The following is a 27,587-nucleotide window of genomic DNA, read 5'->3' as shown; positions in this document are numbered from 1 at the left end:
AAATTAAAATTTAGTAATTTACAGAATTGGCCACTGAGACAAGCAGATTCCATACTGTTCTTTGGTTTCCCTGTGCAACAGGCAGGCTGAGGACAACTTCAGATGGTGCATGCAGTGGGAGCAACCCTAACTCAACTTTAACACATGCGTTCACCTTGAATAATTAAAAATATTATAGCCTGTATCATTTAGGAGAAATTATTTATAAAAATGTTCACCTATTGCAGTCAGCATATGGAAAAATGATCATATTTTTAACAAGGGAAATGGGAAATCGCTATGGGATGCCCTACTTAGATTAAATTAGCAAGATCTTGTTATCAGACCATATAAAAGATACACCATAATAAGACGTGACCTTGCCGAACCTTGGAGCTGATCCGTGATTTTTTCCCCTATAACCCTTCCTAATTATCTGCAAAGTTACAGACCCTTTTGTGGCAGGTTATTTTTCTGTGAATAGTGAGGGGTTTTGGGCTTTTAAATATTTAATTAGTCTTCTGAAATGAGAATTGTTGCACATGCCAACTGCTTCAATTTCCAAACTGTGTTCTTCCCAATTATGTTCAGATTTAGATTGGTCATCCCAAACCTCTCACTCTTGTAATTATTTACTCCTTAAAGATCATTCAGCAGAGAAATATTTTTCACCCTTATGGCTCTTTCTTTCCACAAATGGCTTTTCTGGTCCGTTAATTACCCACTCAGAGGATTAGAGTTTGTAATAATGCAAGAGATCCTGCATGTAAGATGAGTTTTACAGGGTGAAAAAGAATAAATTGTTTTCTGTAAACTTGCCTTGGGGAATATCCCCTTTTTGGGTTATCATTTTCATCAACAGAGGCCATGTGCCCACTGCTGCATAGCCACCAACTCCACAGGGCTACAGAGTGACTCATTTATACAGCTCAACAGAACTCAGATCAAAATGCTGAGCAAGAGGCAGAAGACAATTTGGTTATTTTAAGAGATTTATTAAAGTGCAATCTGCTAACAAGAAGGTACAGTCCTTTTTCTCATAATTTTTACTGCAGATTTCACGTGTATTTAACTGATAACTAATAATAAAATTACAATTTTTCTCATCTCATCTGCAGATTTTTTCCAGAAGTGCTGTCCCTTGGTAGATCTCTAATCAACCCTGTAACAGTGGTGTCATTTCCTATTAAAATGTGTCTGAGAGTCCTCCCTACAAGTACATTCTTTTCTTCTGAGAGGAATGCCTGTCACAAAAGCACTGTTATTCATTACCCACAGTGATGTCTGGATCTAATTATCATCTGGAAAGCTTGCAGGGCTTCCAGGTATAGGACTTCCCCTGAAAAAGTATGCTGTTTTAACTTGGAAAGCACAATTCCACTTTTTCTTTGCAATCTGAAGTTATGAGATTAAGTTACTGATTTGAACTGTGCACTCTGTGGTTCCTGGAACTTCCAGTTTTGAGCCCAATGAAGATTAGGGGACTGCTTCGGTTTCCTTGTTCCTACATCTGCAAAAATCCTGTCTGTTCTGCAGTTGGTTTTTACACATGCCAAGCAGATTTACCACCGTAAAAAATACATCAGAAAATTCACCAGCTTCACTTTGTCAGTACACAGATAATCTTTAATTGTGTCAAATATTCATGATCTAATCCTTTTATCAAACTGTCTACCACTGAAGGAGTCTCGTGTGCCTGCACAATTAAAAACTGCATGTTAGCCATACATAATACTGTGTTACATTTGATGCAAATCCTTTGCTATTGAAATAAGCATTGGGCTGACAGCAGGAAGTGGCTGATAAGAAAGCAACAAGGCACTGCTGATGGCATTCATGATAAGTGAACTCTAACTCATACGTGCTCTGTCTACAGTACATTACCCAAAGTGCTCCTGTTTTAAATGTGACTCCAGGAGGTGTTCTTTTGCTGTATCTCTGTCACAAAGACAGCAAAATTATCCAAGAAAGCTAAATACACAAAGTAAATTATGTTTTTCATACCCACCAGTGATGCTGGCACCAGAATAATATACTGAAAGTAATATCACTGCTGCTACATCCTAGATGAGAAAACACCTACAGTTTCATGAGTGTAACAGAACAGTTGAACTCAATGTCTGTAATAAATTCAGTAAACAGGGAAAGATTATGGGTTCAGAACTGTCATGTTATTGCTACACTTACAATTCAGCCTAAAAGAAAGTATTTAACAGACAGAGCACAAACTCTTGACTTATGGCAAAACAGTTCTACAGTGCCGCAAAAAAGGTGCATATTAAATAAATTTCCAAATTGCTCCTTCATTACATAGATATCTATCACAAGAAGTAAAGTATCTGAGAAGCAATGAACAGTAAGGTTTAATATCACAGATTACTACTAAGAAAGGAATATGTGCTTTTGCACCTACAACAGCAAAATATGCATCTTGACAGTTGAAACATTGTACAGATTGGTGTCACTGAGTAGCAGTAAAACATCTTTGTCCAAGGTGTTGAAAGCGCATGACTTTGGTCAGAGCAGCTTGCCCAATGAAATGATTTTTCTGCCTAATTCCTTCTTTTTTTTTCTGTTTCGCATGTGAGAGTGTGTGTCTATAGTAGAACAATTTGAAATTCAAAGGTTCCTCTAGTTACTATATTACTGGGTAAACCTGGAAAACATGGCTTTCAATAGTAAATTTGTAGTAAAGCTTGTGTACTGCAAGTGTATGGTAAATCAGGTTTGACATGGAAAAAAATTCCTCATGGTAAGAACCTTTCCTTCCCATTGATATGTCTACAGTGGGCTAAAAATATCCTGAATACTGAGTATTCGGTCTATGTAACACTCTTAAGACTGCATTAACTTCATTGCAGTAACTTGTTTTATAGACTCAGTTCATCATGACCTATAAAATGTTAAGCTGAAGTGCTTTAAATATCTGCTAACACCATGTGCAAGCCTGGGAGTACAAGGCACTGTGCTGTGAAGCGGCAAAGACAGTGCTCTTCTGAGAAAGTAGCACGCACTCTTATGTCACTGATATAAACAGGGTGAGCCTGCTAAATAATGTATGAAACAGGCAGAGCCAATCTTTATATAAAACAGGAATTCCAGTTGAATTCTTCCTGTGATTTTATTTTACCAGTAAGACATTAGTTGTTGAGATTGCTTCTTAAAAACCACAGAAGCTGAGTATCATCCTAGACTAAAGGACACATATGCAGACTCCTTTCATTCACAGTTATTACCCTAAGGAAAAAAAAATAAATAAAAACTTCTTTCATTTGTGGCAATAGTATTTTTCCTAATTATTGTTCTGCAATATGGAGAAGATAAAATGGAAAGAGGGAAATTATCTATGTCTTTCAGTAATCACGGCCCATTTATTAAGCAATTAAATTGCAATTTTATTATTAGAGAGGAAAAAAAAAAGTAATGCTGTAAAATACCACCATTGCTTGTATCTTTGATCCTTAAACTCTTCCATTTCAGCAACCTCATTAATGTCAAAATACCACGAATATGGCCACCCCTTTTTAGAATGTATACCCTGGGCACAGGCAGAATCTATGAGATTCAATAAAGATGATTTTTCTTGTTGAATACAACTAAAAGCTTAATTGAGCCACAAAGGTCAGAAGGTTCTTTTTATTGTAAGTAGGAGATTATTCTGCAGCAGAAGGAAATTTACAGAATATGAGATCTGCTAATTTCCATACTACTGTGTAGATAGCTTTTAATTTTTAAACCCACGTTACTCTTCTATTTCTTTCCTCTGAATTAAACATCTTCACTGTAGTAATCTTTAAATTCTATTTCCTTTGTGTTACTAATGAAAACTTTTCACTTTTATGGCTACTGCTGACTTTTAACACTAGAAAGTACTCATAATTTACTTACATATATTTAATTCATATTAATCTGTCCTAATTTATGATCTATACCCTGCTCTGCCCATCTTCATGTACCTTTTCCATGTCAGTTCTGTTTACTAAGTGATATTCAACAGATTTCCTATAGTGCAATGAACCTTAACAGGCAGCTTTTAATTGCCTCGCATAGGAAACCACATCACTATTAATTCCACAGTAACAGTGTAAAATAAAACTATTGCTTCTCAGACTCTAGAGCAATTAGACCTCTCGGCTATTTGGCTAACTCTGCTTCATGATACCCAGTGCAGTTAATTATATTTTTTGATGTTAATAGCCTCTGTCAGTTTCAAGCATAACTCCTCTTTGATGAATATTTAAATTATATTTGAATAAAAAAATAATCTTGGTTACATTTCATATTCAGCAGTCATCACAGCTTAATAAAGGTCTCCTCAGAAAGGGTTGAGATAAATGACTATATGAACACATGTATAAAGTCCTAAATCAACTTATCAGATAATGTAGTGGTTTTGGCTAAGTATTATAGAGGTTTTATTGGGGTGGGAGGAATTAATAGGCTTCAACTTTTACATTATTATTCTATATGAACTAAATTTGGGGCAGCAATATATAAGTAAATCAGAACTTTTTAATAATAAAGTTCTGACTGCAACTGAACCAGGAACTTATATTGGCGAGACTAAAAATATGAAAACCATGGAAAATTCATGCAAACTCATTCAAGAGGACAGAAAATTCAACTGAAAGGTGCTGAAGGTTAAGCAATGTTGTCTCAGTCAAGTTCTCAAAAAATTAGCAAATTACTAAGAGAGATAATTACATCCCCAAAACATATAGTACGTGACTAACTGGGCTAAATAGTTTGCACACCGAGTAAAGCCAATCTCATCAAGCAGAAAAAACCCCCACAAGAAAATCACAGGCTGAAGCATGTATTTTATATGACGCTCAAATACACAAGCAACAGCATATAATACTAAAAAGTTTATGTATATATATGTATAGTTAGTTACATTTATTTTCACTCCACGAATAGCAAGGAAAGACTGATGAGTGTATATATATGATCCTGCCAGATAAGAGATACGCTGACTTAAGAAGAATTTGATTGTGGTTTTGCCAATAATAAAGGAGGAAAACTACTTGAATATAAGATATGAAAATGCTAAATAGAATATCAAGCTACACCCTAGCAAAATAATGAATCCCATATTTTTTGAAGTAAACTAAATCTAAATTTTAAATGTAATTAGTTGGTATGAACCATCCTTTTGTTGTTTCTTTTGTAGCCCGTCCAATGTCGTGACTACAGCCACATGCCCGTGTGTTATGTGTTTGCACGTGTCTAGTAAAATTTCTTCTGCAGGAAATTAAAATAGAACAGGCTGCAAAATGATGATCAAGTACCACTGACAGCTATTTCCCCTCACCTGACTGCTAAGAACCTCATAATACAAGGATTTGTATTTAATTTACTAAGTAATGCCATGATAGAACAACCCCATTAATAAACCCCCCTATTTTTAATGAGTAAAACTAGACCTACTACTTTCATATTAAGAATTAATGACAGTGAAAATACATAATGCCAGAAAAGGTTCTTCTCAGTCACAGGTATTACTGTTTTCTGCTTTAATAATACCAAGGACTGCAGCGTGTTCCAGGAACCTTCTAGGCTCTGTGATTATGCCTTGTTCATTAAAACAGTCTACATGTATTTCTGCTTTTTCCTTTGCATTTGAGTCATAACTAAGTCTTGTGACTAACACATAGAGAGCAAAACAAAAATCAATCTGGCCACAGCTCGGTATTGTGAAAAGCCTAGTTTCACAATAAAAGAGCATTTTAAGCTTCTGCTACATTACAACAGTCACAGGGTTGACTGCCGTACTAACACCTATTTCAGATTAATAGAAATCTTCATTTTAAAAGGGTGCTTATGAAAAAGACATCTAATGTTGATAATGTTGTAAAGTAAATGTTTTGTGAAGCAGTTGTAAGCAAGCTGGAACAGAAAGTGCTGGCATGCCAAAGCAAAAGGTTCTTGTTTGTGAGATCAGTATGACAGAACTTCCACTGTGTGCAAATTCCAAGAATGTACCTGATCCACAACAGCCTGTGCTACCCCGTCATCAGCACTGGGATTTCTCTGACATAAAACAGAAAGACATGCAGAAAGCAGAAAAAGGCAAAGTGTACCTCTCATTCAAAAACACTTTTCACCTGATAGTATCTATAGCAAAGAGGCAACCTTTGGTTGCAGAAGGAAAAGCAAGGAAAAAAGCAAGGATAGCAGCAGGGGTCAGCAGAGCCCTTGCCTTAGCCTGGCAGACCCCCGAAGTGCAATGTGCCACTACCTCAATTACAGGCAGTTCCAAATGGCAAAGGAAAAAATCCAGCCCGTGAAAAAGGCTGTAAGTCATTCCAAGAAATGCCAATCTGAAGTGTGCTGCAGTTTAAACACTAAATCAACACTAGGCTCTGTCTGAAGGAACTGTTTTTCAAAGAGGGTCTGAAATGCGTCTCTTAGGAAGTCTTGCACAGGCTGGAATTCAGGTCTGCAGTGACCCCCAGCAGGTTCTGCATTCTACCAGCAAAGCACCCCGAGTTTCTTTTTGACTACATCTTTTTGCTACAACAGATGAGATTCATTGGTTAGAGATTTTACCCATTGTCCACCCAAGCCTGGAGTCCAGTGGAAGATTTGCTTTATCCAGTCACCTTACGGAACAGACCAAACTTGTTTTCATTTGAAAGGACACTAATACGGTGTGACAGTGCTTTCTCTGCAGACCTGACAAGCAGGAACAGGAAAGAGGGCTTGAGAGATGAGTCTCCTTTGGAATAGAATTCATTTTGTTTGCTTTCAAAAATGTCTCACTCATTTATATGTAGGATTTTTCCTATATATGACCTATTTCTTGGACGTGTGAATCAATGGAGGAGAATGAACATCTCCAGTCTTCCGATCTCCCATGGAACGGATTAAGAAAAGTAAGTCTTGGGAGAAGGAATGCATATATGCTGCTTCCTTCAGCTTTCCCCTGGTCACTCAGCAGGGCAGGGGCATGTAGCTTACACTTGAAAGCCTCTGCTGAAGCACAGCTGTCTCGCACAGAGATGATGGACGTAACAGGTTAAGAGCATTGCCATGTGAGAAAAGTTCATGGTAACAAAAACCCAGGCATGAACTCGTCACTGGTGTCATGATGGACACGGTAATTGAAGGTACATGTGTTGCTTGTGCTATAGATAGGACAGGAGAGATGCAACAGAGAAAACAAACACTGCTGAAGAGGATTTATTGCTCTTTTAATCCTTTTGCTTTTCTGCAGCAATGTTTTGAAAGGGAAAAAAAAATTAGTTGCCTAAGTTCATCTATTATACCTGACATAGTTTTATGTTTAAGCTTACCTACGGAAAATAAGCTTTGCCTTGTTTGTGCATATTTAGAAAGCAAAATTATACCGATTAAATATGTTTAGCAAAGATGTAAAGTTCACAAAAGCCACAGTTACAGTATAAATTGTAAGTAAAAATAGCATTTAAAGGCTATTTCAGTGCAGAACTGATGTAAGTGCCTTTCTGCTGAAGATCAAAAATCAGATCCAAAATAAACTGAATATCCCAACAGTAGGACTACTTTCTTTTAATGTAGATGTTTACATGATCTACGAAAGAAGTTTAAACATTTTGAATCTTCTTCTTTTCAGAGTTTACAATACTCTTAGTATCAGATCAGAGAACATACAGTTCCTATTTAAAAATTCAAAGTATTTTAGCCTGTATGACAAGGGAGACTGTTTTCCTTCTGAATTTAACATTAATTTGGCTGTAAAAAGTAAATGTTTGAATTTTGCATCTATGTGAACAATTCCACAGATTCTGAGTGAATAGTTTCATTTTCTTTAAATACAAAATACTTATTTTCTACTAGCCCAAATAACAGTTATAACTACAACTGCTTGCAGTTAGAACTACCACAAATAAGATGAACAGATTGAAACAGACCCATCGTTTTTTAAATATGGAGTTTATCAAGATTTATAATTATATTATTCCAAATTATTATCTGCCACACCATCCATGTATATATTTAAATGCACACTCAATTAAAAAAATATAATCGGACTGTCCTGGAATGACAAAGATCATTACCCAATTGTAACAACAAATAACCCTGACCTTCTAAACAAAAAATATAAGACTAGGAAAAATGATTCCTACAAAACAACCCTTAATTGTAATTCAAAAAGAATGGTCCCAGCATGCAAGAATCCATCTTAGCATCTTATTATTCCACTACAGAGCTACATAAATAAGAAACCCTTGATTTGAGATACATTTTAAATATTTTATATTTAGAAATAGCCATTATACACCTGTTATTCATTTAAGCTAATAAAACAGACTCCCCAAACTCTATGTGGTACGTAGGTAATGCTTAATGCTTGTCCTAACAGGAACCTCTGGTCCAGACCATAGGAGATACTGGAGACAGAAAACGTTCCTAAAAATAAACAGGCAGTTTGATCAGAACTCACAGGATCCACCTGCAATCCGCTTGCCACAGGAATGGATATTACGAGGTCATAAGTAAATTTTATGCTGTTAATTTTCAAATCTCTGCCGTGCCTATAAAAAGCAGTATTAGCCTTATCAACTTCAAAGTTTCATGACAGTTTCTGCTACAGCCACACAAATGCACTTTATGAGCAAGCATCTAGAGCAATTTCCTCAGGCTGCTTTGCATCTTCTGCTTCCCTGTTCATTTAATTTATTTTTAAATTAAAAGGAAACAGAGGAGATTTGTCCCTGCTAAAGGACAGCAGAGCACAGAGGAATCTGACTATTTTAAGTACTAAAACGTGCCTGAAATGTGGGTCCTCTGCCACTCACTTATGCTACTTGCTCACCAAATATTCCAGAAATTAGCTTATTTCTGTACTGAACTGAAGCATGTGGTAGAATCTCTCAAACTTGATGGTATGCAAACGCTGGGGTTAATTATCAGAGAAGTGTGAAAGTGGAGAAGGATTTTCTAAAGGTCTAGTCTCTTTCTTCAAAGCTTTAATTTCAACCATGCCAGTCTGAAGTTTACACAGAATCTAAATACATCTAAAAGACTTTATTCTGGAATAATTGGGATGTAATTTCAATCAGGGACTAAAAATTTAATAACTACTTTACAAAGGTAAAAGCAAAGCAATGAAGTCATTAGTGTTCTAGTCAGGCTTCCTAGGAACGCATCAAGTTAAAAATCTTTTGAGAACTGCTGAAAAGAAAGAATAGGGTGAAGTAAAAAAGATTAAGTAGCAGTTCATTCTGAGAAAGAGGAGCTGATGCATCAGTGGATACTGGCAAGGTCTATGTGCTACTATCTCAAATTCTCTGGAAGCGGAGCAGGGCATGTGATTACATGGCTTTGTGTTAAACTGGAAGCCTCATCTTATTTTTCAATCTTCAGATTTCACAGTATTGATCTCATTAAGCTAGTGTTTTCACCTTGTAATTGCAGCAAATGTAGTCACTGTGCAAAAGCAGTGGATTAATGTTGTAAATGAATAATGAGTACTTAACAACTGCTGCAGAACTACATTTAACTGTACCTCTAAACTGAATTGAGTGGTCAAATGCTGTGGTAACAGGGTTGACTGAAGTGATAAAAACCCATCCTTAAAAGTAAACACTGCAAGATTTTAAGTAGAAATTGAGAAACTATTGGTGCTTTTTTCAAAAGGTAGAGAAGAAAAGATACCATTGACATTGAAAGTTCTAACCAATCAAATAAAAAGGAAAACCAATGAACCTGATAGTCCTTCAGCTTAGATTTTTCTATGCAACTGCTGCCATCAAAATACAGCTGATGTGTTACTTTTATATTAGATCAAGGACATGTGCTGAGTACCAAACAACAATTTGCCTGAGACAACAAAAAATTATAATCACCAATGCAGTTATAAATAAATGAGATATAAGAACTTTTAATATTTCATAAGAAATTTGCAACATTCTTCTACGCTTGCAATTTAGCACAAATTGAGCAATTTTGGAAAAGATTAAGCAAGACAAGAGACACTTTTCTACTTAATGACATGATCTAAGAAACAAAACTATGAAACCAAACTTCCAAATTGCTATTTATGTCAGACAAAAATAGAAAGTAAAGTGTCAAATGATCTTTGCCATTTGTTCAGACAAAAAAAAAAGAGAACCAAAATGAAAAACTCTTTGAGCATAGACAAACTGAACCTATGTCCTACATGTGATCACAACTTTATATTAATGTTGAACAAAGCCTAAGAGTAGAAGATGGGGGAAGTTCAAATGTACACTTTGCTATCATAAATTTACAGCTGATTAACTGAAAGGGAAAGATTGAAATTTCAGCTTTTCAGTAACAGTCTGATGTCATGTTAAGCAAGACTGTGCCTCTATATTTGTCCCTGACTACCCTAATCTGTATATTTGCAGTGAACATAAGGAAGACTTTGATCAAAACACAACATGCATTTTACACAACAAGGAAGTCTACAGAGCGGCACTACATTTACAAAAGCAATTGAAGGTGGTTTCAAAGGGAGTTGACAGATTAGAGGATGATGACACTGCTGCTGCAGTCTCGATGGAAATCTGGCTTGATCTAATTAACAACTATGAACTAGAACCACAAGAAGATAATTCAAACATGATTTTTAAAAGTTATATTACCTTTTTAATAGTGTAGCAACAAAGCCTTTTCCTTTATTGATCACAAAACAAGCCACAGGTTCAACACAGAACAAGAAATAAAAGACCTAATACCCTCAATTTACCTCCAGCATTTGAAATTGAAGTCTGAGATCCTGCCCAAATATTTGACTACAGAAGTAGAAAACATCTGCATATTCACATAAAAATTACAAAAAAATTGTATGAGTCCCACTCATGACAACTCAAGTGAATCGGTAAATCAAAAAAAGAAGACTGTTTTTAAGAGGTGACTACATTACTAAGTGTTACCATGTTTGAACAGAACAGAGGAAATGGAGCACAGAAGGCAGCACAACTTGCATATTTCATTTGACACATCTGTGTATATGCACCAGAAAGCTTCCAGGTTATTCCCGTCCCCTTTTTGTTCAGACTCCTCACCCTAGGAAAAAGGCACTGGGAGGAGAACTTCCAACCAATCCCAAATTTGTTCAGGCTTTTAGTTTAAGCCAGTAGCAATGCCAGTGACTGATTTGTGCTGACATTTCCACAACTGTCGGTAGTAGGTGACTGCTGCCTCTACATGGCCTTTAGCACAGGACTTTCTGTGAATCTGAGCAATCATGCACCTTTTGTAATAAATATACTTTTATTGACAGCTGGGACATGATTTAGAGGTGGAATTGGCAGCACCAGGCTAATGGTTGGCTTCAATTATCTTTAAAAGTATTTTTCAATCTAAATTATTTTATGATTCTTGGTTGGTTCTTCTGTCTTCTCTGAATGTCAAGAGCTGTCACTAACTTGTGCTTATATGCACATGTATGCTCGTACACACATGCATAATGACATATAATCATCCTGGCATGTAATCATTCTGACATTTTCCATTGGAGGGAACTACTATTAGGAACTACAGAAGAAATTTACTGCATTTACTGAAAAAAAACAGCAGCCATTTGGAAACATTCACAGAGCTGTTTGACCCCTAGAAGGACAAGGAGATGGGGAATCTCCAGATAACTGAATTGTTTCATTCTGCTTGAAGTTATCTTTCTGCTTCTTAATGTTTGTTTACAGAATGAAAAAAACCCTCAAACCTCTAATTGCAACTGGTAGTTTTCATTTCCTTTAAATATCATTAGATAGAAAAAATACTACTTGAATAGCAAAACGGCAATTACAACTCAACATTTCTTACAGTATATACCTCTCTCTGTATTAACGCAGGCATTTCTCCTCTTAAATTATATTTTTACCTTTGTGTCATAATTTTGTAGGCGTCTGGAAGGAAGCATTCTGTGTTCTCCATCTGGAAAGGGTCAGCATCACAGATCTTGTCGTCTGTCCGTCCATAGTTGGCGCTTTCTATCATGATCACATCGCTGCCCGGACACCGCAGGTCGATGGAGTAGCCTTCGCAGGAGAGCTCCCTCCTCACCAAGCCAAATGGTAGTGCTGCTCGGCTGAAACCTGGAAAATAAAAACAAGGACAAAATGGGGTTGAGCCTAAAGGATATATTGAATTGGACTATTCTTTTTCAGCCACATAAGCATTAACTCCCGTGTGCTAAAGGAAGTGCACCTTTACACAGTTTGACCTGGTACCGTGTTAAGTGAGGCATCTTTCATGGAACTGTCACATCCCTACACCACGGCTGCTGTGTCCTTAACCTGGGAAAAGAGGAAATTCTTTTTCACTGCTTCTAATCCTGGGCAGGGCAGACAGTGGTGCCTGTCTGCATGGCTACACTGCACGTTCCAGTTTCCACCTCTTTTCTCTCTGCTTCTGTCTCCACTCTTTGGGCACAGTCAGACAGGCTGTGTCTGGAAGCGGGAAGCAGCAGAGCAGGCAGGATTTGCAGAAGTGATTTTAAAAGAGAAAACAATACAACCACAAAAAAGCCCAAAGACATAGTTCCAACTTCATTAGTTTTTTCGCTTTGTGTCTCCCTTTCTCCAGGAAAGGCTGGTTACTTTTGCTTAGCTATTTTGTGACCTCAGCATGGACATGATCCAGTATACATGCTGACACTTCACCTAATTGAACTCCAGTGCTCCTTACTGTGTCTTTTACATAAATTTAACTACTTATAGAGAGGATCTTGAAACAAATACAGAAATTATCAGTAACACAAATTGCAGATGTACTCCACAAAATCTCCCCATCTCTCACAAAAATGATACGTTTCACAGAATTTTACTTTTTAACATGCTTTTTCTCCTTAATAGGATTCCTAAAAATAAGAAACTTCTCCAATTAAGCAGTATAAAATCCTTTAGAAACAAAACAAGGTTCAGCTTTTCGTCCAGATGTTTAGTCTTTTAGAGATATTTCTTAATGCAAAAGAATATATTACATCAGAATAAAACTGCATACTACAGTTTCTTGTACACGGTTACTGACAGATTATTATGAAACTATTTCTGTTTCTTACAAAATTGTGTGACTTTTGGAAGACAAGATGGGGGTAATATGGTGGTGTTAAAAACCTATTTCTTTAAAATAGTAAACCCTAAATTTTCAGGAGAAATTTCTCTTTTTTAAAAAATATCTTCCTAATACAGTAACACAAGGCCATTAATCTTTCTCTGCAGGCTGTTGCAGACCAGTTGTGACAGCAAAGAGAAATAGTTGCTAAGTATGGAAAGTTGGAGCTTAGTGTTTTTTTGAAAGCAGAGAAAATAAACTTTTTTTAAAAGTATGATGCATTGGAAGAAGGAAGGAAGCGAGTACCTAAAAAAATCAAGAACCGCTTCAGATAACCCCTTGATAGTAAATTTTCGCATGAAGCAGAGACCATCACCTTTTCTACTGAATTCTGTAGATTAAAACTCCTACTACATGCAGACGATTATCTGTTAAGATGGCAAAAGTTTTCTATAATGATCATGCAAGCATGAGGATGTGGCTCCCTTTCAGCCAGAGCCCATCTTCCCATCCACCCCTCCTCTACCTGCACACCCCTGCCTTCCCCTTGCACCAGCACCAGCTTTTGTACAACCTGTGCAATGAACTTAGGCCAGGGGCTGGTCTGAGCCTCACCTCCTTCTACTGCAGGCATCTGAGGAGGTCCCAGAGGACCAAGTTTTGGACTGGGCATGAACTTGCCCAGCCACAAGGAGAACAGTTGGCCAGAGCCCAGTGACCAGGTCTGCCTTTATATTTTGTGGATCCATATCCTATAGGAAATCCATACTGTTACTCTGCCAGTATGTCTCAGTATTTGTTAATAAGGGAAGGAGCCATAGGGCTGTGGAAAGCATCAAGTTCCATCTCAGATTCACTCCTGGCCCTCAGTTTAGCTGCATATATCATGAGCAATAACAAACACTATTATTACAGGCTTGCTGTGGTGTCATGGGCTGAAAGCTGGAAAGAGCTAAACCATGAACCCATCACATTAATATCCTGCATGTTCCTGCCATGCAGCAAATTAATACAATGAAGACAGAAGTCACAGCTCAGTGATGGCGTGAAATGGGCACAGGGAGGGCTACATGCAGAGTCCCCATCACACGTGGATACAGCAACTCCTTTGATTAATTACCATCACAACGGCCATGGTGGGACCAAATATAATACTGCTAGTCACTGCCATTCCTACATCCTACTACTCTTGTCAAATCGAATGCCATCCCCAGGAGGCTCATGACTCCAGCTGGCAGTAATGGTGCCTGTATCTCCTGCACTCTGCAGGGATTCCATGGCCTGCAGCACTACCATGGCCTGGCTGGGGGAGTCCACCCCTCCCAAACTTTTTGAATTTCCATCGGCAAGAAGGGAAATAGCACGCAGAGCTGTCCAAAGAGGTGTCTGCAGCAGGACAGGAGGGAAGGGGCATGGGGTACAGCTGCTGAGGTGTCACTGGCTTCATATGCAGTAGCAGCTCAGGATAGTTCTGGGCTGACAAACACATGCACAGGTCCCTGTGACCAGCACTGACCCTTACTGTGGATCCCGCAGCACAGGCTCCACTTCTGCTATGAAATACTTTGAATTCAAACACAAGACCTCTGCAGTTTTGCTACAGAGAAATCAGCAGCCTGCAAATCTTACTCCATCATCTATGGCAACTGCTATAATGACTACGAATGTGTTTTATCCTGCAGTTTTTCCCCCTGCAGGCATCTGCAAGAAGCTCTGTATTAGGACAAACTTTAAAAATATTAGAGCAAGGTTACTTTGCAGGCAACAGAGGACACACCTGAGATTGCAATGTAGGTGTTACATTGCAAAAGCAGCAAGCAATAAAGCAAAACAATGCAGCGTGCGTTAGCTGGGAATGCTGCTCTAAGGAATAAATCTCTGTGGTGCAGAAAGAATTTTAAGTAAATAAAATAAATAAATTCAAAGTCCACTAGCAGAGCTGCTATGATCTTTATGCTGAAGCTTTATATGTAATTTTTTCCTATCACCAAAGAAAAAAAAAGTGTATCAACAAGCAAAGTGTAATTCAATCCATCTTGCAATCCTGACAATCGAAGAAAGAACTTGTGGGAGGCCCTGTAAGCGAAAAATCAATATTGCAGCTTTGTGCCGTGCAAATGTGAATACTGCCAAATAGCAGTGCTTAGGGTAAAATGAACTGTTTTGCTCCATTTTCTCCTCTCTGAACAAATGATTTTGAAACGACAGCTTTTTTTTTTCGGAGTTATAAAACGTCAAGCAATAACTCCCTGCGCTTTAGGCAAGTGATTGGAATAAATGCCTCTCGGCAACAGGTGCAATGACTTAGGACTGAAATTCATTTACATTCAGGAGATAATTCCCGATAAACAGATGCACTGCCACGGGATGGAAGTGTGAACAACCGGCATCTGAATGCTTCAGCAGCATTCCAGAGTTTTTTAGACGTAAGTATGTGGCTCTGTCAATAATTACTGTTGTCACCAGAACTTTGTATCTCCAATGCAATTCCGCAAGAGTATTCCCAATTCTGTATTTTCTTAACCAACCTGTATTAAACCTGCCACTTGTCTGACCATACCTCGAACAAACCTACTTTGTTTGGCTGTCCTACGGCAGCTGAAATCAACATTCCTCCTCTTCCTGCTAATTGCTTCAAGGCAAACTGTGCCCTGGATGACACCTCTCCTGTTGTCTGCCACCCAAAATGCTCCCGATTGCAAAGACCTTTCTGGTGCCTGGGCTGGGACTTGCAGCACAACCTAAACATTAACTCAAATAAGCGTCTATTACCCAACGCAACACATGCTGTCACTGATTCACTCATGCTTCTGTATATTAATCAGTGTTGAATGCCAATTTTTAAATTTATTTTTTTTTAATGGAAGAAGATTAACACCTAAGGAGAAAAAAACCAATTGTTTCTGTCCTGCTGACCATTTTGATTATAGAAAAGCTTCCTGGCAAACATATGTTTCCTGCACATTTTATCTGCTCACAAATTAGTTGAGTCTAGGCTCTTTATTGAAAGGAGCAAATAAGCTGCTTTTGTGAAATCGCATTTCTAAGGAAAAAAGGTAGAGGGGACGTTTAGTGGCAATATACATTCTTTAATGCTTTATTGATCAATCCATATAGAAGGACAAACTGAAAGGAAAAATCACAATCAAACCTCTCCTCTGATACTTTATTCTATGAAATAAAAGGTACAAGTCCTATGAAAGAGCTGCAACTCAGAATCATGTTTTGGAAATGTGGTAACTTCGAATTTGGCTAAAAATAATTAATTTAAGCTTGCAAAGCCTTATTTACTATCTCACTATCTTGGTTCCTCCAGAGAAACTATTTGTCTTTACAAAGACAACCTAAATTTGTCAAAGTGCAAAGAAAAGTTAATAATTCACAGCATCCTGCCCACTAGCATACCATCTTTTTGAGCTGTCAATAATAAGAGACTGTGCTAAGTTTGGTAGATAAAAGCAAAAAGGCACCACCACATTTGAATGTTCACCGAATACAGAGGAAAAACAGTGGAATGTAAACAGGCTAACATCAGTACTCGACATCAGAAGCAAGGACCCTTTGATTAAAACTTAAAGCACAGAGGAAGTCAACATGGAAGTATAAAATTATTTCAAAGAATGAAGATACTGGAAGAACTGAGAATCCAAAACAAATCTCTGCAGCAATAAATATATATGTCTCTGTGGGCAAGGAAATATTGCTTCTTGTGTTATTTGGCTGTAACAGAAAGGTCTTTTGAAAAGAGCACATCTTTTCAAACAGAATGTTTACAGTTGTCTCTTTCACAATCTCTTTTATTTTACCATATCATGCAACATGGTGATTTAAGATCTACACAAGATGAAGTGATGTGTCCTGGGCAGCATTTCAATAATATATGTTTAACAAATGCAAAGCCCAATGAAAACTGTGCTGAGAATCCTCTCCCTCTCCACTGAAGTGCACACATGCACACATGGGAGGGTGCACGAAGACAGCTGAACACACTTTGCCATCTGAAAATCATGCAAATGCTCAACATGGGCGCCTCAAAGCTTTTGTAAGTCCTCAGACAAGTCTCAGCATCCTGCAGTTTCTAAAGAATTCCATGAACTCAGTCAAGGGAGACTCTTCTCCCCGTCTCTCAGCACTGTATATATTTCACACAGACAAGCATGTTATTTTGTTAAACAGCTTTTAAATTATCCAGTCCTGGTCAACAGAACGCTACCAACTACTACAAAAGACAGAGGCAATTTAAATGACAACTGTGCTTTCTCATTCTGTCTTTGAAGGAAAAAGTTATTCTGGCAAGCATGTCTATTAAAAGATTACATTGGCACAGTAAGAGCTTCTGACAGTGCACAGAGGTCTGGAGTTCACAGCACTCAGCTCCTCTTTCAGGGAAACCCAGTAGCCGTGCGCAGCCAGCCTGTGCTGCAGCCCAGCACACAAAACCCCACTGTTCAGTCAGGGTCAAATTAGGCAGGAAGTGATCATTTCAGAAATATCCTCCTACAGCTGGATTCTCTACCATTTTCTGTATATACTCCTTCTTGTCAATTAAGATGCTGAATGAAGCGGACATCGGGAGAAAAGAGATTTTTTTTGGTAAAGGAAAGCTATTTTCTAGTAAGAGACATCTCCCACATTTTTTAAAATTGATTCATAAAAATGGGATTATCTCAAAACAAGGTACATGAAAGTATCTCATTGCACCAGCTGGCATATCTCATTATTTGAACTTTAACAAAGAGGCACAGAGTCCTAAGAAACAGAGCTGACCATTTAAATTACACTGAATCCAGGCAACTTCTTCACTGAACAAATGAGCTGCGAGGGGAGATCCTTAACAGTGGTTTCTAGAATACTGCTTCTCAGACATTTCATATTTCAATTACATTAACTAAAATCTGGAAGTCTGTCCTTTACAAAATCGAAATATGAATTCCTATCAATAAAAGCTCTTAGAAATATCAAGTAACAAGTGAAGGCTTTTTATAGTATTTTTTACAATTTATTTGAACATGATTTAGCCTTTTAAAAATTTTAAATTTTAAAAATCTTTGACAAGTTTTAATGTTTTTCAAGATTCAGAGTAAGCAGCAAAATTAAAACTGCATGTAATTTTCTGTAATTACATACTTAATATTCAGTATACATAAACATAAAGTACCTATGTCTGCATAATGAAATTCAGGAGAGAAGCCAGAGTTACACCCTCTGACTCACACCAGGTTCACTGAAACTTATTACAATTTTCCTTCTATGCTTTCAGTCTCCATGCAATTCTCAAACATAACCCTGTGAGGCTCTCTTCAGCCAAAAAAAAGAGTCAGGGCTTACCTACTTTCTGCACCTTGTTAAATGATTCAGCAAAACCTAAAGTGAGCAGCAGCATCCCAGCCTTTTAATCAAACAGCGTCGATCCTTCCTGTATACTGCTGGCAAGGATCTCATTTAAATTCTCCTAAACAGCTCTCACCCCTCATTCAGAAGGGCAAGAATGTGTCTCTCTGAGTCAGCAGAATTAAAAGGGTTTTTTGTCGTGTTTTTTTTTTTTTTTTTTTTTTTTTTTTTTTTTTTTTTTTGTTGTTGTTGTTTTGTGTGTGTGTGTGTGTCTGCTTTTGTTAGGGTTTGGGTGTGTGTGGGAAGTGTGTGTGTGCACTTTAATAGCAGGAGAGAACAGAGGACAGGGATGAGTGCTACTCTGACAGACCTGTAGACCACAGTCCTTCAGTCACCTGGATCAAGAGCAGCCAGACAGCAGCCATGCACATACCCCCACATTAGCCCAATACGGCTCCTCGACCCTATTCTGAAGGAATCGCCACCAGGGGAAAAGAGAGAGTTTGGTCTTCATGCCCATTTAGTCCTTCACCTGCCTGCTGAGGCTGCCATTAGAGTGCTAATTAATGCTAAACTGTGAAAATGGGCTTCTGCACTTTGAATCCAGCCACACTGAAACTGGAGAGAAACCACTAATTCCTTTAATGAAAGTCACCAAACCAGAGCCTGGTTCCTGGCAGCATTTTAGCAATGCCTACATATGGCAGATGGAAACCATGTGATCTAAACATGAAAGTCTAAATATCTAATAGAAAAATACGTGTTCTTCCGTTCTCACTTAGCACCACATTTTATTCGCATATGCATGCACCTTTCCCAGCCCTTTTAGTGGAGCTGTATGCATGAGAGCAAAACTTTGCCCTCTTGATCTAAAATTATCCCAGTTTAAAACAGTATTCATCTGCCAATGATATTTCTTTTCTTTTGCCAGCCAGATGTCTGTTCTCAGGCTGCAAGAATCTCTTTCCTTTTTTCCTTCACATCATACACACTTGATCCTCTGCCAGCTCACAAAAAGCACTCTACCCTTTTCTTTCTTGCCATTAAATACATTGCATCTTCAAAATTTCTCAAGGCAAACAAGTCCCATGGTCTTTGTAAACCCGCCCTCCTGAAGGTTATCTCCAGTTTGCCTACTGTGAACTCTCTGAGCACAGCACCTGTCAGGAAATAGAAGCTTCTGAATCAGAAACAACCTCTTAAAAAGGGAGGTAAGACATACAAAGGCTGATGTGTCAGAAATGTTGTGTCAACAGGATTTCCCGTTAAATTTCCTCTGCACAGGATACTGGTAGCAAAATAAAAATAAATATTCTTTTATTTGCTATAAAAGTGTACCTTGACAACAACTTATATTTCCAGCTATCGCAATAATTTTTTGATTGGAAACCATGTGTCAAGGCGGAGGAGAGGAAGAGGAAGAAAGGGGAATTTCCATCATCAGTATTCAGAGTGGCCAGCTGACAAAAGAACTATTTTCTTCCCATCGTTAAGAAACCTAAAGCCTTAGGTTTTACCTCAGAGGCTGATAGAAGCCATACAGAGATGTATCATTTCCTTGGGAATAGGTGTGTTGGTCAAAGCCAAATCATCCCAGCAGGTGACATGCTGGGTGCTAATAATAAACCTTTAGTGCCCGGTGTACATCACCTTCTTAGCAGGCTAGACCCTAACCTATGTAAGAAAGTAAAACATTTAATATTACCAAGATACTTGATAATTCTGGCTCATTTTAAATATTATTCTAAAATTGCCAGTTTACAATACCAAATACAGCCCCAGTGCTAAAAAAATCATAGATTTGATTATTGTTCAACTGCTACCACATGGCAATGTTTGAGATCACAACTGTAAACTTAAAAATGGGGCATCTTCTTGTTTACAAACAGAATTATATATACATTAGAAATGGAATCAAGAAACAATATAGGAGTTCATATACTCTCTTTTGTTTTAGTAAAATGATGGGGTGGAGTCAACTGTCACAGTATAATTTATAGTGGAAAAGTTATGTGGTAATTTTAATGATGGCAAGCTGCTTAAAGAGTGCTTATGAGCATGCAAATAGTACAGCAATCCCCTTAAGTATAGCTTCAGAAACATCTCAGAGAACACAGGCACAGAAAACAGAACCCTTGGAAACATAAAGGCAGGGATCCTGCAGATGAAACCAAAATATACAGTCATACCTTTTGAAAACAAGAAAAGCCATATGATGAATGGACTTTAAGGTAAATGTGCCATCACTTTAAATGTTCCCATAAATAGCTATGAGACAAGAGTAGCATGCAATCTTGGAAAATACCTGTCAGAGTGAAAGGCTTTCTTCCTGACCTTACCTTCTATAAAATATTTGTGGATTCCTGAAATACTATTAAAAAGAGGAGAGGGATGTAACACACAGTTTTTACAATATACTTAAGATTCTGGCGCATTCCGTGAATCATGAAATAATTCTACATACATACTTAAGACCATCCTCTGAACAATAAATTGCATGAAGAAAGAAAAACTATTTCATTTTTTGTAAACAGCGAGGAAATTAAAAAACTGCTAAGGAATATACGCAGTTTGTATTCCCTGGGCAGCAGGGAGTAAGAATGGCAACACAGGTACCATTTCCAGAGTAAATAAAGGAAATAGGCACCTTTTCCACCCTGTCAAACTGGCTGTTAATCACCTGTAAAGGAACTGCGCATCCATATGCCTCATTGTGAACATGAAAGACAAGTGAGATAAAGGGACTGGATAATTAAATTCCACCTGGACTCAAATTCAGGGTTTCTCTGTTTGAATTCTCGTTTTCAATCCTGGAATTTGGGTACCTTTCTCACCAACCAACACAATGTGCATGGCAAGAATGCCCTCAGCTTTTAGAGAACCGGCTAATGAAGGCTTAAATGAAATAAATGAAAAATCAGGATCCCTGAAATCTGAGTGTTAAGACAGAAATGAAGCAATTTTCCATAATCATGTGTAAGAGTTCCATATTTAATACTATTTATATAAGAAAGTAACAAGAGGGATGAACAGACACTGTAGCACAACACAAGAAGGCAAACTTTGCATTTGCTGATTAATTTAGAAGCACACATCTAATAGCTGAGAGACTGTGTTTCCAAAGCTCAGCACTGATCTTAATGCAACCCATAAGGAAGGCAAGGGTTAGGAAAGTTCTGCACCATGGCCAGGAAAAAAAAAAAAATCACTCGTAGGTGCTCAAATATAAACTCAAAACCAGCAAGATAAAAGCACTGCACCATTACTACAGATGCTGAAGGTAATTTCCTCAGTAATTAATTTGCATGGTGCTTCACTCTCCCAGGTCAGAGGTTTCTTTTTTAAAAAAACCTTTCCACGCATATTTAAAGCAAGTATCCCAGGAGAGAGCTGTGAAGTATAGAAGATCTGATTGCTCCACTTTTTTCCACCCCACCTCAACAGACTCTTTCCTACGGAAAGCACCGTGTTCTCCTGATCCATTATTTAGGTGTACAAAGAGGCAGGCAGTCAGAGGGGACGGCTGCAGAGCTCCCTGCGGGGCCGGAGCTGCGGCTCCCCTGCCCGCACCCAGGGCCCTGGCTGGCACACCTGTCTGCACTGCCGCTGCTTTCTGCAGCCGGGAGTGCTCCTCATCGAGGAAATTTCCATACCGAGCTCAGAGCACGATCAAAGCAGCCATTATGGCAGCGTAATTGAGGAGGGAGTTGCTAATCTGCTGGGGATGCCGAGGAGGGAAGGAGAAGGTTAGGGGTGTCCAAAGGTGGCAGGAATGAGCAGGTGTTAGGGTAACTATTTAAATTAGGCATCTTGACACAATCATTTATGACACAGGCTTTAGACTCCCTGGAAGGCACTAAAGCTGGATAGCCTATCTATTCTATTCAGTAAGCAAATAGCATTTCTTTTAGTCCAAACAGTGACTTTAGTAAGTCTGCAGCACCGAAAAGTGAGCTGCATTTAATTAAAGTAGTCTCTGCAACTTATACAATGCCATAGTACTACTGCAGTGCCTTTTCCATCTCTGCCACTGCTGAATTTGACCACCAAATCCTTACTGGGATTCAGCAGTGTGGCCCGTGTTATCTTTAAATACACAATAAAGGCAATGTTTGAGCTCCAAAATCAAAATGAACCTATTTTCCACAACGGTTTTCACATACACAAACTTCTAGAAGATTACGAGGGCACTTCATGAACCAAACGCAAAATACAGAAATAGTATTATTTCTCACTGAATTGCTGTCATCTCTGAAGGATGTGTTGAGATCCAACATCATACAACTCTTCATAGTAGCAATTTTGTAATATTTTATCTACTTGAAAATAATAGGGAATTTTAGGTAAGCAGAGTCTTAATTACCTCAATTAAGTTCTCATCCTGCGTCACTGATTTCATTGGGAGCTTTGTCATTAACCTCAATGAGTGCAGGACAGATTCTTTACAATTTAACCTGGATACTCAATATTCTTGTTCTAATGAAAAATGCATTAATGAGCTTCATTAGACTACTCAATTTTAAAGCAGCATCTTCCCTCAGCAGCAGGCCTCCCTCAACAGCCTAATGGGGCACTGGTGCATGAGTGAGCCAGAACTTGACACAAAGAGTGCTTAGGTCACTGGGAGTCTTTTTATTGACTCAATGAGCTTCATGTTCAGCCCACCATGGGAAGAACAACACCTACTGACTTCAGGAACTCCCTGAGGTGGAGATGCTGAAACGTGTGTATACACTTTTGAAATTAAAACTGGAGTGATACAGCTGAAAGACTGTATGCAGTGAAATAAACACAACTGAAACAAGAATTCCTCCCTATAATTAAAATATGACACAAGTTTTTCTACATAGTCTGCACAGAAGATCCTCAATGCATTTCAAACACTACCTTTTTTCCAGTCATCTACTGGGACACATTATGGGAAAACCAGTGATCTTCTGTGACCTTCATTTCATTTTATTAAATGCAGCAGACTCCTCATGCTGAATACGAAATAAAAAATATGCAACTCAGGAAAGTACTTTGAGAAAAAATGCCCTTTGGAGGACCCAGTTTCAATCTTGATGTATAATGATACAAACTTGCCAGTGACATTTGAATAAAAATCTCTATTATTTATATTATTGTGTTCAGACTTCTACTCTGAATTACTAAATTTAGATAGGACACTGAAGATCACAATTCAATCAGTGCTTTACAAACATGGGAAATACACATTTGAAATACATATGAAGTAAGAACAGACTAGCTGTACTCCCCAACTTCAGTAGCCACAATTCAGGAGATATTTTCCTTTTCAAATAGCTATCCAACTGGTAGTAGTAAAAGGCTCCCAAGTATCAAAATACACTCTTCGTTTACACAATAGTGGCTGATGTATTGCTAATAAAGCCTTCAAGGAGAAAATAATGTGAATTGCCCAAGCAAGGGAAACTGACACTTGCAGATATTTTATCTTTCCCATAGCTCTAAGGACAATTGAAAAGTATCACTTGTTGCAGTCCCTTAAAAACCTGGGAGGGAGGAGAAGGTTAGGAGGCCTAGTATTCCTGTTAGTAAATGCAGATTAACAAGTTGCCACCTAACATAACATCCACTGAATTTCAGTTATCTGCTGTCTGAGCAACCTGCCTAAAATTCCAAACGTCAAACACAGAGCCTAATTTGTAGCTGGTTTAGAGCCACATCAACGTGGGATAGGTGTAGCTGGTTGCAGTAATAATGTGGGGGTATTCAAATTTGGAAGGGAGGGGTCTTATGGAAATCCTGCTCCCTAATTAAATCAGAGAATGAGAGTTTGAAGTGGTAAATAATAAATCACAAAGAATCCTCAATCTGGTTGTCAAGGAAACCAGTATGCCTCTGCCATAATTGCTGTGAGCCCAATCTTGCCCTTTTTGACATCCAGCCTTATCATGCATTCTGGGCAGAGACTGAGAAAGTGCCTTTTCTATTCCTCTCAGGCAGGAGCTGGGGCTCTCCGGAGCGGGGCCGCGCTCGGCGGCTCTCGGCGCCATCCGTCCCCTGCTGCGGATAGGGACAGACCAGAGAGCTCCAGCACTGCCCATCAACTCCTCACTGAGAAATGGCACGGCCACTGCAAGGCCACAGCACCTGTGTTTGCCGATTTACTGGCGCTAACATCTTGTGCTCCTTCTCCCTTTAAGCACTTCTGGAAGCAGGAATCAGCCATCCATTTCACTCATGGACATGTAAGATGCTTATGAAAGAGACGAAGAGGGAAAAGGGAAGTAGGAGACAAATATGCTTTCAAAAGCACAACAAAATAGATTAAAAATTGACTCTGTGCCAAGTCATTGATATAGCTCAATGCATCATTGTCTTTTTCCTCTGCGATGATAATTACCTTCTATAAACATATCCAAACTTGTTTTTTCCTTCTGTTTCTGGTGTAATCACACATGGCCACTGGACACGCACCAAACCAAGCAATCCTCAGTGCTTCAACACCAGGAAGGCCAAAAAAGGAGGACAGCTATATTAGTGGCTCTATCTCATCCTTCAAGAAATCCTGAAGCAGATTTTAGAGGAAGTATCTTCAAAGTAAGGAAATAGGAGGAACAACGGCCAAGTACATTATGTTCCCAGCTGACTTTAAAGAAAAGAAAAACTAGAGACACAGGGAAAAATTCTGAGAATTAAAAAAAACCCATAAAAGCTCCCTATAAGAACTACAGAGAGAAAAAGACTACCAGAAAATTTTCCTGAAGATTCTTCTTTGAATCTTCTGCAACTAGTTGACTGGTTCCTTGCTGCTTTACCAATGGATAAATCTTCTTTTCATTCCTAATCTACTCCAAGCAATAACCACTAAAACCATTTCCTTTAATATATTTTTATAAATTTAATGTTAGCAAAACATGTCAAAAGTAATAATACTGATACACACTTGTGATTTTAATCCTTTGCTGTATGCTATTCTAATGACCTTTGTTTCTTTCAGTATGTAAAGAATGCAAAAGATTCAGCTCAGGATCCAAGTTTCAATGGGACACTGGGGATACTCACTGTCTTGTTCCAAAACTTTATCTTGACACCACATTTGGGTAAATGTAATTTACTAATTATTTTTTATTCATTATTCAAAAGGGTGTGCTAACAGCACTTTCCTCGGTCTGCTCAGCTACTACTCAGAGATAGCAACTGGCATCCTTTTTTTTTTTGTTAAGTTGGTGGATAAACTAAACATTTCAGCAAAACTATGGTGTGACAGTTTTTCCGCTGTAATATTCAAATATTCAAATATTAATTAAGGACATGGGTAAAATCCTTTGTTCAATAGTTCTGCAGACATGCAATGCATGAAAAGCAAGAACAGGCTCAATCAATGCAAAATAAACTCTCCTCCAAACCCAATCCAAATCCCTTCCATATTCTTCCTCTAAGGAAATATAATGCTGGTGTTTGGTAGCTAAGAGAGCTTAAATTCAACTTTGACCTTTTTTCCAAAAAGAGTTCATAGTTGAAGAGTATCATGAGATAATTCAAACTGAAGTGGATTCCTGCCTCTTATATGTGCAAAATAGTCTTTAATCCAAATGCTTCTTACAGCTATAAAACTTAAATCACATATAGGAAGAATTATTCCTACATAATTTAAAAACTGAAACCTCTCTAGTTGTCATCCTAGTTAAAAAGGTACAATTATGGATTAGTTACAACCTATTACAATAATGCACATTACTCTCTGTATGACTGTATATGCCTCTAAAACTTGATTGCCTTACCAGAAAAAAAAGATAATAAAAGTTTCCATCAGAAAAGATAACATGAAAGCAAATGATTGAGCCATTTGACTATAAATACATTCATTTGCAAAAGACACATGTACATCCGTCAGGAAAAAAAAAGGCCTTTAGCTGATTTACAGATAATTTACTATGTCACACTCTTACCACTATTCTATTCTTATTTGAAAAATTTGTCTGGATTCCTGGGCACAATGACAGGAACCAGTTTATTTTTATGTCTCTTGTTAAATTTCAGTGATCTTGAACCTTTAGGGCTAAACATCTCTGTGACAATCTGTTTTTATCATCCAAGAGTTCCACATACTTCAAGATTCAAAGAATGGTGTCATTGGCTTCCCAGTGACACATCATGCTGGAGAAGGAGTTCAATATTACCCTGGACCTGCTCCATCATAATCCACTGTGAAAAAAAATACCTCTGTCTCTTCTGTTGGTAGGAAGCCATAATAAGCTGATATTTCTCCTCTGAACAATCTTCCAGGTGGTCAATTTGATTTGTCAATTCTTTGGAATTTTTCTGTCCTCTGAGCAGTATCTATCCACTATCTTTTGTCTTCACCTTTTTGCTTAGACTACTGCAATTTTGAACAAAAGCCTTCAAACCTCTTATTCCCTATAACACTAAACTCTGGACTTCAATAGGCTTTGCTATTATGTGGGGAGATTCTGCAGAGCATTATTGGCCCTTCATCTGCACCAACCTGCTACTCACACCGTAAGAACTGATTTCAGAGGCGGTTTGTCCTGCAGCTGTGGGAGCCAAGGGCATCCCACCTCGCTCTGTCTGTGCCAGCCTGTGCCAGGTAGCAGTGGATGCTGCTCCCTTGCTGCTGAAAACTTCAGCTCCCTGTCTGGGCTTCAAACTACTCAAGAGCTGCGCTGCAGGGCAGTGCCGAGCTGAGCACTCCGTGCTTTAGGAGCTTGGGCGTGGTACCACTGAACTGTAGATAAGCAGCTTCTGAACAATTCTGAATTCAAATGCAATTTTAAAATGTCCCTGTGTAGATGAAACATCCACAACTGTCTCCTGCTGCAGTTACGAAAAATGGCTATTAATTGTAATTGGCCTAAGCTACTTTTAGAGAAATTCTATCTTCAGGCTTCATCACCTATCTAAACACCTTCTTTTTGCCATTATCACAGACAAACCTCTGTTAAGAAATACAGACAATGCATTCTGCATTTCCTCACAGAATACCAACTATATTAAGCAAAAAGGATTGGAACCAAAACAGAAATAAAAAATTAAAGGCATTCTGAAACAAACTAGTTGTGATGCTTATTTATAGGCAACTTTATAGGCTTCTTTCTGGAAGAGTAAGAGGAGACTGAAACTCTAAAACAGGTAATTATAGTAATCCTCTTTGTGAAAATTCAAAAACTTTAACTCGAGGGAAAAGCTCTGTGTGCCGGACAATATTCCACTTTCATTCCCTGTTCCATTTCTTTCTCTCCCTGGTCCTGGTCCTTCTCCTTCCAGGTCCCTGATAGGATTAG

At 38.2% G+C, this 27,587-nt stretch overlaps 1 protein-coding gene across 5 annotated transcripts in view; it reads right to left on the bottom strand.

Moving 5' to 3' along the window:
• ADGRL2 (adhesion G protein-coupled receptor L2) overlaps positions 1-27,587 on the bottom strand; it is a 124,810-nt gene that overhangs the window by 60,002 nt on the left and 37,221 nt on the right. For all 5 annotated transcript variants that reach the window (XM_066325113.1, XM_066325115.1, XM_066325114.1 and 2 more), the window contains exon 2: positions 11,816-12,029. In XM_066325113.1, coding sequence (XP_066181210.1) covers positions 11,816-12,029 — 214 coding nt within the window. The remainder of the gene's footprint in view (positions 1-11,815; positions 12,030-27,587) is intronic.

Source organism: Sylvia atricapilla, chromosome 9, assembly GCF_009819655.1.
Source record: "Sylvia atricapilla isolate bSylAtr1 chromosome 9, bSylAtr1.pri, whole genome shotgun sequence".
In the NCBI taxonomy this organism is placed as follows: domain Eukaryota; kingdom Metazoa; phylum Chordata; class Aves; order Passeriformes; family Sylviidae; genus Sylvia; species Sylvia atricapilla.
This window is presented reverse-complemented; position numbering and strand designations above follow the sequence as displayed.